Source organism: Ptychodera flava, chromosome 8 (assembly GCF_041260155.1).
Source record: "Ptychodera flava strain L36383 chromosome 8, AS_Pfla_20210202, whole genome shotgun sequence".
Classification (NCBI taxonomy): Eukaryota; Metazoa; Hemichordata; class Enteropneusta; family Ptychoderidae; genus Ptychodera; species Ptychodera flava.
Genome location: NC_091935.1, coordinates 6,955,103 through 6,972,943, shown reverse-complemented (window position 1 = coordinate 6,972,943; position 17,841 = coordinate 6,955,103). Strand labels below are relative to the sequence as shown.

Genomic DNA, 17,841 nt, shown 5'->3' with positions numbered 1-17,841 from the left:
ATTTTAACAAACATTAAACATAGGGCCAATGTCCCTGAAGCTACTATAGACATAGATACAAAATCAAGTATTTCTTGACTGTATGAAATTTATCTCACTAAGGTCATCCTAAGAGACCTTTATAACAAATATCAAAGCTGTCTGACCAGCAGTTTTTAAGAAACAAGCAACCTAAAAGCCGATAGAGCTCCACTGTGTTGTGTAGGGAATAACTATTTGTTACACATTTTGATGAAGGTGGATATCTGTGATAACTCATTTCAGGATAGCCTGACCAAAATTGGCAAAATAAGCTGAAAAATACAAAATTGAAGATTTCATCATAATATCAATATATCACATTAAGATAAATCCTAGGAACCTGTATACAAAATATAAAAGGGTATCAGACGAGCACTTTTTGAGAAACAATTTTTTTGACCAAAAATGGCAAAATAGCCTAAAAAATACAAAATAACAGATTTCATCAAAATTCTGATGTCACATTAAGTTAATGTGTAGGAACCTGTACACCAAATCAGAAAAGTAGTTTTTGATAAATAAATTTTTTAACCAAAAATGGAAAAAAAAAAAACTGCCCAAAAAATACAAAATTGTAGATTTTACAACAATTTCAATATATCACATTTTGATCATCCCTATGAAGCTGCATACCTAACATCAAAGCTATAAGACAAATGATTTTTGTGAAAAAAAATGTTGACCAAAAATGATAAATATTGCATTAGAAATACGAATTTGCCTATTTCATCACAATTTGAAAAAATCTACGTAAGGACCTGTACACCAAATATCAAAGCTATCTGATGAGCTGTTATGAACATTTTTTACCAAAAATGTTTTTTTTTTGAGCTAATTCGCATATTTTCATCAAAATCAAAAAACAAAGATATTTTGTCATAATCATATTTTACATATAACATCAAATGTCGGTAAGTACGGCGGTTCTCAATATATTTGAGTGGATGGACATCCTAACAAATGGACATACATACATACATACAGACTGACGACAGACGGATACCCAATAGCTTCTATAGACTATAGTCTACAGTAGCTAAAAATTGGTGAAATATCACACCATCTTTACTAAAAGCGATGAACAAGCTGACTGTAGGCTCAAACAAAGCTTATGTCAGCAACAGCTGCTTTTAAGGGTCTATGGTTGAGACCAGTATATTATTCATGTTATTGATGCTATTTTTATCCTTTATATATTGAACTCATATTAAATTTTTCATTTCTTTTTGTGATTTCATTTGTTCACTTATGTCTATTCTTCTGAAAACTAAATAGAATTAAAAAGTGCGAGAAATTCTTACATTGTTCAAAACTATGAACTTTATTGCTGACCACAAACTAAAGTCAAACATACATGGACACCTACAGATTATAACATATCAGTGTTCGGCATCCTTTTTCAAAAGTGCATGTAACTGAAAGTACATTACGACATCCAATATAGGTAAAGGTAAACAGCATTTTGAGTTAAATCAATCATGATTGACAAGTTGTTGATTGTTACTATGAATTTTTTCCATTTTTATGGCAGGAAGTGTTTTTATCACAGAATTTACAATTCTGTATGTTCTCATGATACAATACAATACCTAAGGCTACAAATAAAATTGTTTGAGTGATGAACAAAAGAGAAACCCTGATGTCCAGTGCCTAGCTTACAGCTCTCTTATAGAAGTACAAGAAACTCAAACTTAAAACTATGAAAAAGATATTTTAAAAACATCTTATTTATGGCCAAATTCACACCATTGCAGGGCAGACGAATACTGGTAAGTCATTCTTGACTGAAAGTTAATTGTCAGAAAGAACCCTGGATACCCTCTAGCTTTTTACTTGTCTTTCAGCTGAGAAGAATAGAATTCTGAGTTGTTAAATGAAGTACTGGATAGATTTTTAATATTCTTCATTGAATGGATAGTACTTGTGACCTCCGTCCCTTGGCACTCTCTTACCGTCAACCTGAAAATGAAAAGTTGACTATTGGGATATGCAAATTTTGAAAATTCAGGAGGTAAAGAAATTTGAAATCATTGCAGAGTCTGATATGTGAGCCTTCTTGTTTCTTAATTCAGATTATGTACATTTGTTAAAAAATGACAAATTATCTGTTATTTTGCTTTTCACACAAGATGCCTTTAATCAAGTTGGTGACAGCCAATATGTCCAGCTGATTTCTTAACAGATAAACACAGACAAGTATCACAAGTCATTGCAACAATTGATGCTGTGTTGTGTTTTGATTACCGTAAAATTCCCAATTGAGGCCGCACCTCTAATTGAGGCCGCACCCTGACTTTGAAACATTGTCTTGGCTCATTGTTTGCCATTTTGGGTTTTTGAATTGTACCATAATAGAAGCCGCACCCCTTCTCTGAGCCCATCATGAAACAATGCATGCTGAAATTCACACCAGCTGGCTTGCAATGCGTCATTGACTTGTGCTAATGATTGACAGGTGTCTTTCTTACAGAAAAAATACACAATAAAAAGTTCCTTTTTAACACTTCTACCATTGTGCATTTTGTCAATGATAGTAACAAAAGTACAAACAATGCCCCATGTATCGGTACGTTTGTGTGTATGTTTGAACAGGGCCGAAGTTTTTGTCAGTGTGGTAAACACCGCCATAGTCAATACCTGATGCAACAATTTTGAAGCAACGGTGTTTGTGTACAAGTTAAAATAGTTGAGAGATTGAGATACCATGTTTCAAATACGTAGTTTTCATTCAATACCCACGTACCCTTACCGATGCCTGACGTACAACACCACCACCTGCATCATATTGCCATAATGAACTGCCATGCCTATACTGTACTGTGGCTGTTGAAATTGAATGACCATGGTGGGTGCGTATAAGCTTGTAAACGTTCCGTTTTTGAGAAAATAAAATTTGACCGCAAAATAGTTCACAAAAACATGGCAGTAAAGTTACCAAAGGTCATTCACTTGCCTTTATTGCACTATTCAAGTACGAGCCACCGGTTCGGCAACACAAGACGGCTGTAAATCAAGGGGACCCATCTGCAGTGGACGCTTAATTTATGCTAATTTTATGCACGATTTTTTTTCAACACCATTTGATCTTCTGTTGCTTTCAAAATCGACTTACACGTCCAAAGAAATTGATTGTACAATCTCTGAGTACAGAAGTGACATTTTTGTGAAATTCAGCGTCCAAAAACCCCTTGAAACCACTTGAAACAAAGACATCATGCCCGCTGCTGATCAACATGGCGACCTTAGTGAGACTATTCTATTTAGAGGACGGGGGTGACCAGGGTCAGAGAATCAAGAAAGTGCTGGAAAAACGTGTCATTTTCCTTACGATGCTGTCAAGGGAACTCCAGTTTCCCATTGTTTTAACATCTTTTAATAGTTTCCTTATTATATAAAAGGAATTTTACCAAGTTTAACGACCAAATACACTCTCCTAACGTTTCTATATTGGAGTTACACTAGGGTAGGGACTTTTTATGCGGGTAATTTATTCACGCATTGGTACTAATTTGCATAACAATAGCGATTGCCCCTGCAATGCTTGGTGAGCATTGAGAAAAATATCGAAACACAGGAAATGTACGTAATTGAAGCCGCACCATGACTTCAGTGCGTGGTCCCAGGGGTCCCTCAAAAATGTTTCTAATACAAGCCGCGGCTTCAATTGGGAATTTTACGGTAAGCAAGTTCTTAGATGACAACAACCGGTACTACAACATGCATGTTGAAATTGCAGTGTCAGTAAAATTCACAAACCAAAACTGTGCACTCAAAAAGACAGTGGAACAATGTGAGGGAGAAAAAGCACCACAACAGATAAACATGTAAGGACATATATACACATCAGCTGCCAGATTTGAAAGTTGTCTGTGATGAAAACAATGAGCAGAAAGACAGCCACAACATTCTTACCTCAACAGCAGGTATACAGACACGTCCTGTATCATTTCTCTGAAGTCCTTCGATGGCTTTCATGTCTTCCTCTGACAGCTCAAAGTCAAACAGCTGTAAGGAAAACCATTTCACAGAATTACAGCCGCAGTCCTCAATCTCTGGTTCTAACATTATTTTGTGTCAGCATTCACTATTTATACTATGTTAGGGAGCTTTCAGTAATTACAGGGGGGTGGGCCGGGGGAATTGGGGGGAGGGTCACTTTTTAGAAAACAGCTCAAGGGGGAGGGTCACTTTTTAAAAACCTATCTTGGGGGGAGGGTCACTTTTGACAGAAGCTGATTTTATGGCCAAAACTTTGATTCTCCGCGTGATATTTCCTGCATAGGAAATCACCAACAAAATACGTACACATTATCCACAAGTTTCACAAGCAAAGAAGACGCAGTGGTATCCTACATTAAACACCTTGAACAGTTAAAACTGATAAAAGACAAGCGACAAAAACATATGCAACTGGTGGAAAAGTGTATATCAATTATCAAATGTACATAAATGCAAAGATATTGTCAATTTTTATATTGAAAAAAATTGTGCATAGTTCTCTCATAGACTACCATGTACAGTAAATCAACTTTTCCGTGAAATTCCAAAATCAAATTTCTTGCACAATCACGGACTTGTAACCACTCTAGTCTAATCAAGAACAACAATGTTAATAATCAAGCATACATAAATGCACAGATTTATCTAATTTTGTACTGAAAAAAAATTATTCATAGTTTCATCATAGACCCCTATGCATAGTGAATTGACATTTTGGTGAAATTCTAATATCAAATTTCTTACACAACCATGAACTTGTAACCACTCTAGTCTAATCAAGAACATAAATATCAATAATCAAGAGTACACAAATGCAAAGATTTACCTGTTTTTGTGTTGGAAAAAACTATTCATAGTTTCATCATAGACACAATGGATAGTGAACCAACTTTTTAGATGAAATTCAGAAATAAATTTCTTCTACAGGAATGCGCATTTTACGAAGCTTCCCAATTCAAGCAAAGTACATTTAAATACATAATCAAACATATATAATATACAGATATAGCATGTTTAGTGGGGGAAAATTGTCAATAATTTGCCTGATAGACTCCATATATTATGATTTGATATTTTTGGATGAAGCACTAAATCAGCCACATCTTGCCTTCTTATAGTTGCACAAAATATGGTGACCCTCCCTCAAATGTATGAAATACCATATCTCTTCAAAAATTCTTGCGTGATAAATTGCGACTGTCCCTCCAAAAACACCAGCCCTCCCCTTTGTAATTTGTCCCTAACATAACAATTGAACCAATTGTTATGTAAATTAGCTGATACTGTTTCAGTTATTCCTGGGGAGAATACCACAGTGGTTGGGGGAGGGTCAAGTTTTAGAATGTCTGACAAAGGGGAGGGTCACATTTTAGACAGGAGGATAGGGGGGAGGGTCACATTTTACGGTACAGGTGTGCGCGAAATTCCCCCGGCCAACCCCCCTGTAATTACTGAAAGCTCCCTAAGTCCTTTGTGTTCCTTTGAAATTTCTATAAAGTTATCAATTTGTTTTGAGACAAATCTGCTAATCAACTTGTGCCTTTGAGGTAGCATCCGCCTGCAAAGTGAAGGACTTCCATTTTTGCTCAGACCTTCCTCAAGCAAACTTTAAACAATTTTCTTACAATTCCTGAATAAAAATCTGGGGTCACCAAGCAAATTCTTATACTAGAGAAACAAAGTACCCAATATTTACCAATATTTGAAATTCAAATTTGATGCAGAGGTTTCAAATTTATGCAAAAAACAATATAATATTTTGCCTTATCTTTCATATTTTTATGAGAACAAGGCTGTTTGCAAATGATGAAATTGTTCTCTCATGAATATGCAAAAATAAATATTTTGTCCAAAGATTTTGATTACATTTTTGGAACTTACACATGCACAAACGACACAACTACATCTTTTAAGTGACTACCAATGTTACAATCAACACTTGACACTACATAGTAATGGCTCAGACTACAAGCTGCAGCAACAGCCATGCTTGCAACACTGCACTGACAAAATTTGTCTGTATTTTAAGCAGCAGTGTCCAATGTCGCCTGTTTGAAGGTATATTTAGTAGCAAACCTGTAACTGCAAGCAGCGCTATCTTCTACAAAGAATACTGTATAATGAGATAATGAATAAAAGTCTATTTGTTTCTATTACCTCTTTATTCTGGGCAATTCTTGCTGGAGTAACACTCTTAGGAATAACAATGACTCCTCTCTGCACATTGAATCTGTAAATTAATGTCAAAACTTGGAAACTTGTTAAGAAGTCAATAAAATGTGTCTTGAATACTGACAGATATCTATTGTCACTATCTGGTAATTGTATTCCACAAACAAAGCTATGGCTATGTTTTCCAAGTAGGAAAACATAAGGTTAAATAAAATTATCCTAATTTTATCATACCAGTATATTGATGGGGCAAATAAAGCGATCTGTTGGTCAAGGCATGAAAATTACGGTTTATATATTTGCCATATGGTACAATTGGATCATGCACAAGCTCTAAGCTTAAGAAGAACCCCTATTTTAATGTTTCATGCCATAATTTCATTATAATGTTAAGAAATATCAGCAGTAAATCACTTCCGCAACCGGTTTACTCCATTAGGCACTCACAATAGCTGATGCATGTATGTCCCGAACTGGTTAAAATCATGTGGCATACACGGAGCTGGGTGTGATTTATTCAGGTATGTAGGAGTATCTCAAACCATACACTCCGAGTTCCAATACCGAGTCGGACTTGCAAGTCCGAGTACTCGGACTTGCATACTCAGAGTAAAACTGCTTACTCGGACTTGTATTCTCCAAGTACATGGCCTACTCGGACTTGTATACTCCGAGTACATGGCCTACTCGTACTTGAATACGCCGATACGTGTTCCTATAAATGCATATTTTGCCATACCGGTCAAGAAACGATCTGTCGAAAAAAGGTATTTTATTACTCATGGAGTTTACGGCTAGTGCGGATCAATATGTCGAAAATCTGCTCTTTTGAAAAAAAGAATTTCATTTTCATGATGTCTTGTAATCTGTTGCGCAATGTATATTTAACCACTGTCCCTCCACAAGGAGCGACCGTGATTTTACCCTCAGAAGAAAGCTGCTGCCACGGCCAGCAGCGAAGTTTTTTGAAAGATGACTTAGACGTAACATTTACAGTAAAGCCAATAAACTTCAGGCAAGTCCAGCCAGTTACTCAGTTCGATATCGCACAATCGTTCCATTAGCGAAATACATGCATGACATCACAGGTCAAGTCAGGTCATTGTTTACGACCAAGTGGTCACTTGCACTGGGTTCACACTATACACAAGCGCACTGTGCTCATTTTATTTTGAAAAATTATTAGTTTAATTATTTTATCAAGGCATAATATGCCTAAAATGCTTGGGCAAGTCTATCATGGCCTCGCAACGCTAGCAAACCAACGCCATGACGTCACAGGTTGACAGGTCATTTGATAATGGCGTCCGTGTTCTAATACATGTAATTCGCCGCGATGCATCGCGGTTATCATGAAACGTTGTTGTGCCCAATTCAAGTCATGTATCAAATCAGGATCTGATCCGGTAATGAAATGAAAAGACAAGACAAACTAATAATTTGCGTGACGGTAGCTACACTCGACAACGACAATGACTTGAGCGTGTTGTACGAGATGGTATTTTACACAGATCAGAGATCAGAGAGATCGCGTTAACAACTCTTTTCTCTGAGCGACTGAAAGTACATGTACTGTATACGCTGTTTGCAAATTTTTATCACAAGATCGAATATTTCCTCTGTTTTTCCAGCATTGTTTTTCTATAAGCAAGTGTAACTCGGCGTATTCAACTCCGAGTAGGCCATGCACTCGGAGTATACAAGTCCGAGTAAGCAGTTTTACTCGGAGTATGCAAGTCCGAGTACTCGGACTTGTAAGTCTGACTCGGATTTTGAACTCGGAGTATGCTGTTGAAGACACTCTTACATACCTCGATTTATTGCATAACTATCAGTACGCTATTTCTGTTCCATTGGAAGAAGCACACAGCCACAAGATTTCAGCCTAATAAACATACTTTGTTTATCATCTTTAACTTGTTCTGAATGATGCAATTCAATATTAATCAATGTGATTGACAACATTTTCAAATCCAACATGAAATTTAACAACTTTTATATATCAGACAACTGCCTTTTTCGATATCTTTTACACGCGATAATCAACTAAAACCAATAGTTAATATTTTACAGCAGTAATACACAGATGTCTGATGACTAAGGCCAAAAAAAAAGGTTTGTTTCTGGTTATTGACATGTGGCAAAAGTGATGCGGAGACGCAATTTTTTTTCAATTTTTTTAAATTTTTGGTGGAATTTGATACAGTTTTCCATTTTTCCATAGGGGCAAATGAAAAACAGGAAAAAAAAGTTGATGAGCACACTTTGAAATGATGCGCGCGATGACCAGAAACAAATCAATTTTTTTTGGCCTAAAGTAGACGATGCAACTTTTAAGATTTTTACAAGATTAATTTAGCTAAATTCTGGGAATTAAAAGTATCTGATTTAATCCATTCACAACTTAATCTTGGTACAACCCTAGTGTTACATGGCAGAGCAGGACCACTATACATGGGAATGGGGGTGTACGGGTCAATGCAAGTTTACAAATCACAACTTTTATGGTGAAACAAAAGAGGCATTTGTCACTCTCCTTGTCTTTCATAATTTTAATCTTTTTTTCTTACCTCAGTGCTACCTGTGCCGGAGTCTTGTTGTGCTTGTCACCGATTGTCTTTAGTAACGGATCTTCAATGATGATTGGGTCATCTGATTTGGCCCAGGGTCTGTCAGGAGAACCCAAGGGACTGAATGCAGTCACTACAATGCCTTTCTCTTTACAGAAATTGATAAGTCGGGATTGGTTGAAGTAAGGATGACACTCCACCTGCAAAGCAGACATTGAAAGAACTTGCCTAAAAAAGCACTCTGACTAGGTTGCTCATTTTCCCCAAATACTGTATCTGCTTGAGTTCATCAGATGGTAGAAAAGCAAGGTTCCTGGCTGCAATCAAAATTAAGCATCTAATGTATTCATGTTTACACAGAATAAGCAATGATTTTGAATGTTGCTCATCATGGTAGAGGCAATAAAAGCTAGCAACAATATCAAGCTACTATAGATATAAGTTTAAACAAATACAAAAATAACTCCACATCATGTTTTTCTCTGGTAGCATCTGGTGACTTTTTAAAAGAAATCACCGCACCTGAAGCACAGCTGGTTTAATTCTTCCCTTTTCAAAGACTTCCGCAATTTGTTTACTGTTAAAATTGGACAGACCAATGTGCTTGCAGAGTCCCTCATCTACTAGCTTTTCCATTGCGCTCCAGGTCTCAATGAATGACACATCACTGTATATTATAGTCCCATCTGGATTCTTTGGAAAGTTGTTACCAGTGCCGGTATTTCTATTTGAAAATATTGTAAAATCACTGGCAATTAAACTTGCAAACTGTCCTGATGTGTGATAATATGAGGTTATTTCAAATATACAGCAAAGAAAACACATGGACATTTGCCCAACGTATCACAGACGGTGATGTGCGACTCCAATGTCTGAGTGCATCCTTTGGGGTATTTTTGTGATACCCTTATTATTATACATCTTACATTTGTGACTGGGGCATCAAATTGTCCGAGTATTGACCCTTTTCTTGCAATGATTATGTAACCATTTTTCTTCCGAAGTGTAGAATGCTATCTTGGACATGTCTCTGTATAGCCTGTGTGTTACACAGAATGCAAGACATATTCTGGCAATCGTCAAATGGTTCCCTCAGAATCGTTCAAAAAAGTTTGCACAGAGGCAGCCATAGAAAGCAGTGCACATGGGGATGGTGGTGCCTGGAAACGGTCAATGTCACATAACGGGCATTCTCAGCTCTTTCAGCGCAAACAAAATTATATCGTTCTGGGTCTGGCTAGAAGATGTATAATAATCATTTATATCTCAGAGGTATGATACACAATCATTTGTATCTTGCGGATTTTCAGCAAGGTGTAAAGTTCTGTAAGTATATGGATTCCTGCGACAGATCCCAGCATACACTTTACATATCAATGAAAACATCAGGGATCTACATTAAAGATAACTGTATTATTTCTACCTTGATAAATGATGTATCAGACAGATTTCATGTCATCAAAACAAATGACAGTTGATTTTATAAAGACAACATTGACTTTAAGACCATTATATAAATCTACATTCTTACTGAAATCCATAAGGCCAATGAATCAAATACAAATCAAGATAGTCAACTCCAAGGTCTTCCATAGATTTTTTACAAGCCGGTTTCACATCTTCTGGAGCATGCATGGTATTCCACAGCTTTGATGTTATGAAGATATCCTTTCGGTCAACATCCTTGGGAAAGTGAAAAAACAGACAAAACTGATGTAAATATTACAGCGTCTTTTAAACAGTTTCTTGTTTGCATCTTACTAATGGACATGACATGCAGTCTCATTCAAAATGGTATGGTAAAATAAGCACGGCTGGCTTGAATGGCAGAGTAACTGAAAACTCTACATAAGAAACTGTTGATTATAAGGTTTATCCGCCTACATAGCTTATGACTGTTTACACACACATGTGCAAAAACATGCACAAATGTGGTTTTCAACGAGTTTGACACAGCAGAATATTTTCCACTATATTGCCTAAGTGGATGCTTTTGTTTGCTTGCACATTTATACCTCTGGCAGCAACACACTACACTGTACCGCCTTTTCTAGTTGATGGCCAAGGAGGTTACGCCACACAGACCTACAGCAGTATCATGGATAAAGGTAATATAAAAATTGAAAGAGAACTTCCATGGACCACCCCGCCTTTCCATATATAAACGGTCAATTGCTCCACCCCAAATAGATCTAGACTAATGAATTCCTCCCTTGTTACATAGTTTGATGCCCAAAGACGTTGCTTGCAGCAGTAATTAAAGTGATACAACCACAGGCGCTTGGCTTGTCGCTTCGCGAATCTCCTATATGATTTTCTTGTTGTATCATATAGCAGATTCACGAAGTGATGAGCCAAGTACCTGTGACTGATCATACCCTCAATGCAGTGAGTGGTGGAGCACACAGTAAGTGAGGCTACCCACAATTTCCTTTGATTTGTGTGCTCAGACATTATTTGCTAAAGGCTTCTTCAATTTTATCAGTTTCTGAACAATTTTAAACTTAGAATTTAATTTAATAAGGATTATTGGTTAAAACTATGTTCCAAAATTATTGATCATCTTTAAAATTCAGGAGTAAATTGAATGAGAAGTCGATGTTTGGAGGTGCTAAAAATTGCACACTTGTCATGGTAAAGTTATCAGCAACTAAGACGGTCTCATCATACCATCTGTCAGACATGCAAATTTCCTTTGTTACAAACATTTTAAAAAATCAATACCCTTTCTTTTGCCAACACAGATGCAACCTATTCCCTTTGAAAATATTGTGTATTGCTGTCAAAAATCTATGTCGACAAAATCACAAAATTGCTATCTCCTCTGCGGAAAAGGGGTTGACCTTCTCATTATTCACAGTGAGAAATTAGAGAATTACGATTATCAAAACTATGGTCCAAGAATTTTGATATATGGACCGAGCTGTTCTGTGTACAGAAGAAATTTGCTCCAGTTCAGTGAGTAATCTCCGTGTGTACGGATCATGGAGAATTGTGGGTAGCCTCACTTACTGTGGAGCAAGTGCCTTTCAAATTACAACATTTAGCTTTGAACCTTTGTAACTTTTAAACTTTATTGTCATAATTAATGTCATACCTTTCTAGGGCGGGTAATGATTACTACATGACAAAAGTGATCAAATAACAAAACAAAATACATAACTGTATCAATAACAAAAAATGTGGGGGAAAAAGGAGAAAGTCGTGGAGATATCATGTTATAAGTAGCTATGGTATATGGGAATATCAGTATGTTTCATCTCTAATCTTCATTCATCCTTTTTTATACTTTACTGGTGGACAGACATATTGCTTGGTGTTCATCAAATATATGAGTTTATTTTGTGGAAATCTTTCTTAAATAGTACATGTTGATCCTTAATTTGTTTCCACATTTGTAGTGACAGTATATTTCTTTTTCCCATTTTTATACAGAGAAAGTTTGCAATGTTTGAGTTATGTTTGACAGTCCTGTCTTGAGAGCATCATCTGAGATCCAAGGATGTTATTTTCATGTAGTATTCTTTCAAGAAGAGAATGAATACATTTACTATTCAGGTTTTTGTCCACTAAGAAGGCATCTTTTAGAAAAGGATTATTACTATTATAAATCTGATTCTAATATTTTACTAGCTGTTTTGTTCAATAATTGCAGTAGGGTATCATCTAAGTTCACTATAAATTGCTAGCTTAGAAGAATGTTCTGGTATTATCAATAAAAAACGCCAGAAATTTCAATATTCATTTACCGTAGGTCACGTCATGGAGCTAGAAAAGTTTCCAGCTCCATGGTCACGTGTACGATGGGAAGGAAATCCTCCCTCTACTATCTAACAAATGGCTGGGGAAAGCAACCAAGCTTTGTGCTAGCTCCATGCTGCGACACCCAAGACGTTGCAAGGTAATCTCAGTCATCTGATTTAATACATACAGTAATGAAGTAAAGAGACCCTAACCTTGGCTGCATTTAGACCAGCTCCAACTTCTTTTTCATTTCCGTAGCAGGATGCACAGTCAATGTGACGATACCCACAGTCGATGGCAGCTTTCACGGCGTTCTCAACTTCTCCGGCCTTGCTTTTCCACGTACCAAGACCAACCAGAGGCATGTCGGCACCCGAAGATAACTTTACGGATGTAGCCATTGCGTTTGCGAAAACGCAGAACTTTCTGAAAGGCAAAAGTCGGATGTTGACAGCTCTACGCTGTCTGTATGTTGCAAAACGTCTCTGTTCACATGAGGATGTTGACCCTGAACGTAGCGTGCGTATTCATTTACGACATGTCGCAAAATACTTTTAGAGCCATCAACATCAGATGGTTAAATTCAGTGTTACGTGCAGAGAAAACGAACAAAAGGGTGAACTCAGCAGTTTCCGTTTAAACAAAATTTATTACGAAAACAAAACTAATTGCTAAGTTAGGGACAGAGTACAAGCTTTAAAAGTGTACAGACTACTTATCTCAGCTGGGACGGCAAAGCTCCAGTCTCAGAGTTGTAACAGTCAGTTGGATGGAACAGTCCTTTGCTTGCAGGCTTGAAGCTGCACAAAGTCCACAGTATAAATCCAGCGTTGACAGTGAAGGTCTTGAAAAGTCTTGAGAATGACTACTGCTGGAGTTTAGTAACACACAAGAGACACGATCCCAAAAGTCTGACTGGAAGCTGTGCACGTCCCTTTTATAAAGGCATGTAAGAACAATCTAGAACTTTTATTGACATGCTAATTACTGTTCTAAAATTATCTCCCTTACACAACTAATCAACTTTCCAGAACATTCAAACATGACTAATTGAATTCAAGGTTGTGAGGTCATCAAGGGCAGTGACCTTGGGAATGTTCTAGACTAATTGAACTCAGGTCATGATGAGTGTGGGGGAAATGACCTACATAACACACCCCCTCTTCAAAAAAAGAAAATTTTTCAAAGAAAAATCTTTCTTTTACAAATGTAATCTTGAAAAGGATTTAAGTACTCAAATTTTGTTTTACTCTAAAGTAAAATTTCTTGAAAGTGAACAACAATAAAATTTCTTGAAAGTGAACAACAATAATTTCTAAATACGAGAGAGACAGTCTGCAATTAAATTGTCTCTGCCTTTGATATGTCTAATGTCAAGATTAAACTCCTGTAACATTAAACTCCATCTTAGCAATCTCTGATTTTTGCCTTTAAATTTCTGCAGAAAAACAAGAGGGTTGTGATCAATATAAACCACTATTGGCTGATTTGAAGAAGTAACATAAACTTCAAAATGCTGTAAAGCTAATATCAAAGATAAACACTCTTTTTCAATTGTAGAGTAGTTTCTCTGGGATTTGTTAAATTTGTGTGAAAATAGCAAACAGGATATCTGTCCCATGACTATCCTCTTGCAATTTGGTATTGGAAAACTTGAAATGGCACTGAATTTGGCATAAAGTATGCATGGCAAAGTCCGGTTATTTTTATTGAGTTCTATAAAGTCATTGTTCGGCAGCAATATTTGCTTCCTCCTGGAGATATTCGCTTTCGCAGGATTCAGTCTGTCTGGATGTTGTTCCACAGGATTACTGTCGCAGACATCTTCGTCGTGATAGATGACGTTTGTCCTCGTTGGAACATCTTGAAATAGGTGTTTATATTCGTGGAGCAGTTCTTTCACCTGTTGTTGTTGTTCTGGCTGGAGGTGTGCCAACTTTGTAGACTCCAGCTTCTCCAGGATTCTGAGTTTTGAAGCTTGACCGAGCCCAGCTTTGAGTTTAGAGTATTTTCACTCAAGTCAGTTTCAGTATCACTATCTTCATAATGGTTTGAACTGACTGCACTGACAGGCTGAGTTATAGTAGGATTATCCCTATCCAAATATGGCTTAAGCATATTTATGTGACATAGCTGTTTTTGTTTTCGCCTGTCAGGTGTTATTATGATGTAATTTAAATCACTCAATTTCTTATCAATTAGATATGGCCCAAAGTAACGAGCATGGAGTGGTTTGCCAGGAATTGGAAGTAGAACAAGAACTTTTTGACCTGGTTCAAACTTCCGTTTTGAGGTGCTTTTATCATATTGGTTTTCATTGACTGCTGAGATGACTCAAGATTTTCTCTGGCTAATTCACATGCTTTAGAGAGTTTTGTACGAAAATCTGACACATATTGCAAAATATTCAGACAATCATCATCGTCTGATAGGAATTTCTCTTTAACGAGCTTAAGTGGGCCACGGACTGTATGTCCAAATACAAGCTCAAATGGGCTAAAACCAAGAGACTCTTGAATTGACTCTCTAACAGCAAAGAGCAAGAAAATGAATTCCTTCATCCCACTGCTTCTCTGTGTCAAAACAGTAGGTCCTAATCATGTTTTTCAAAGTTTGATGAAATCGCTCAAGAGCACCCTGACTTTCTGGATGATAGGCGGATGACCTATACTGTTTAATGCCTAGCTGATCCATTACTTGTTGAAAAATACCAGACATAAAGTTGGAGCCTGATCGGACTGGACACATTTAGGGAGGCCAAATAAAGTGAAAAATTTGACTAAAGCTTTCACTATAGTCTTTGTCTTTATATTTCTCAGTGGTATGGCTTCTGGGAACCGAGTTGATGTACACATTATTGTCAGCATGTACTCATTTCCTGATCTTGTTTTTGGTAGGGGCCCAACACAGTCTATTAGTATTCCTACTAAATGGTTCTTGAAATGCAGGAATTGGCTGTAAAGGGGCCTTTGGAATGGTCTGATTTGGCTTTCCTACCATTTGACATGTGTGACAAGTTTTACAGAAATGTGCTACATCCTGCCTGAGATTAGGCCAATAAAAGTGACTGAGAATTTTATGATAAGTTTTCCTGACTCCTAAGTGACCAGCCCAGGGGGTTTCATGGGCCAGGCGCAATATTTCAGCACGGTAGGGCTTTGGAACCACAATTTGATGTTTTATAGCCCAATCGTCATCAACCAAAACATCTGGAGGTCTCCATTTACGCATGAGAATACCAGATTTTGTATAATAGGAAACAGAGCTATCTGAAGTTTTACCTTCATCATCTACCCTGTCAAACAAAGACAAAATATCTGGGTCTTTGTGTTGTTCTGCAATGAGATTTGATCTAGAAAATGTCTGACTTTGGTCAGCAGAAGTTTTACTGGAAGTTTCAAATCCACGAGGGATAACGGAATGATCCGTGTCAAACACCTGACTGAGAAAGGTGTCATTTAAGTCAACATCTGTGACATTATTTTTGAGAGTATTTTGATTCTCGGAAGTTTTCTTTGACATGGCTCGAGTAATGGCACATGAAGGAAATAAATCGGGTATCTCTTGTTCAATTGGCTCTGGATCTTGATCTAAACTAGGATTATCAGTCACAAGTGGATTAGTAATGACCTTGTCCCCAGCAAGGTCGTTTCCAAGAAGAAGGTGAATCCCTTCAAAAGGCAAAAAAGGCCTAATACCTAAAGTCACAGGTCCAGAAACAAAGTCCGAAGACAAATAGACATTATGGAGAGGAACAGGAATGTAGTCATTACAATCTACCCCCTTAATAAGAACTTTAGAACCTGAAAATGACTTTTCAGAAAACGGCAGGGTATCTGCCAACAAAAGAGACTGGGAAGCCCCGGTATCTCTTAAAATTTTGACAGGGGTAGCGGAAGAAAATCACTAGAAAGTGATATAAAACCATCGTGAATAAATGGTTCGAAAATACCCATAATGCTATCTTGAGAAGAATTGACCTTGACCTCATTAATTGGGGATAAGAGGGGTTTAACCTCAGAAAATGTGTTACACACATTATTAGACTCTAATTGAGTTGATGAAGAAATAAAGCCGGTTGGCTTAGATCCACTTTGACCACTTGACCTTCACGTTTTCTTTTCAATTTGAAACACTCTGACATTAAATGGCCGTCTTTCTTACAATAATTACAAGAAAGTGTACCAACTGTTTGTCAGAAGGAGATTGAGACTTGGGATCTGATGATGTGGGAGTGTTACTTGAACTCTGTGAACTGTTGTCATTTGATTTTCTACTGTCCTTTGAAAAATTCTTGGATGAAAAGGAGGAGTTAAATTTACCTGCATTGTTTCTGTATGAAAAGGACTGGGATGGTTTGCTGAGAAATGAAGATTTGTGGGTCAATGAATAATCATCGGCCAAACGTGCAGCAACCTCTAATGTATCTGCCTTTTGTTCATTGATAAACGTCTTGATGTCACTCCGGATGCACCTTTTAAATTCCTCAATCAAAACAAGTTGTCGTAATTTGTCATAATTCTGACTGACCTTTTCCGAAGAACACCAACGATCAAACAGTTGTTCTTTTGTTCGAGCAAATTCAACATAAGTTTGATCCTTCACCTTCTCACAATCCCTAAATTTCTGACGGTAAGCTTCAGGCACCAACTCATAGCCCTTGAGAATTAATTCCTTCACAGAATCATAATTTGAAGCCTGCTCTACTGACAACTGAATGTAAATTTCTCTGGCTTTACCCACCAAAGCACTCTGCAAAAGCATAGACCAGGACTCCTTAGGCCAATTCAGACTCTGAGCAATTTTCTCAAAATGAAGGAAATATTTATCAACATCCTTTTCTTGGAAAGGGGGAACTAACCTGAAATGCTTAGTGATGTCAAACTTGTCTGAAGGAAGAATTTTCCTGACTGTCCAAGCTCTAAACGTTTCATTTCTAATCTTTCCTGCCTATCTTTCTCTCTCTGTCTTTCTTCCATTTCTAATTGCATTTGTATTTTTTCTTTTTCTAATGCCTGTCTCTCTTTTTCCATTGTAATTCTAGTTTCTTGATCTCCAAATTGTCTGCAATTCTAATTCTAATTTTCTGAGTTCAGAGGTAGACTCGGGCTCATAATCTTTCAGGGTGGATTCCTCAAATTGGCCTAAATCAACTAGATGTTTGGCAATACGGTACTGTATTTCCCTCTTGCGCATAGATCTTTTGACTTCTACTTTAAGGAAATTGGCCAGTGTTATGAGGTGTCTTTTCTGAGGGAATCAAATGTGTCCTGATCAAGGTCATCCATTTCCTCTGGTTTAAATTCCGCCATGATTAAATTTCGCTGAGTTCACA

General features: G+C 37.1%; 1 protein-coding gene across 1 annotated transcript; it reads right to left on the bottom strand.

The window, feature by feature from the left end:
• Positions 1-1,315: 1,315 nt before the first annotated feature.
• On the bottom strand, positions 1,316-13,040 carry LOC139138328 (aldo-keto reductase family 1 member A1-like). Its single transcript, XM_070706660.1, has 7 exons — positions 12,719-13,040; positions 10,294-10,445; positions 9,285-9,486; positions 8,763-8,962; positions 6,178-6,250; positions 3,934-4,026; positions 1,316-1,980 (listed from the first exon to the last, which is right to left on the bottom strand). The coding sequence occupies exons 1-7, from the start codon at positions 12,905-12,907 to the stop codon at positions 1,915-1,917; spliced, it is 975 nt and encodes a 324-aa protein (XP_070562761.1). The 5' UTR covers positions 12,908-13,040; the 3' UTR covers positions 1,316-1,914.
• Positions 13,041-17,841: the final 4,801 nt, after the last annotated feature.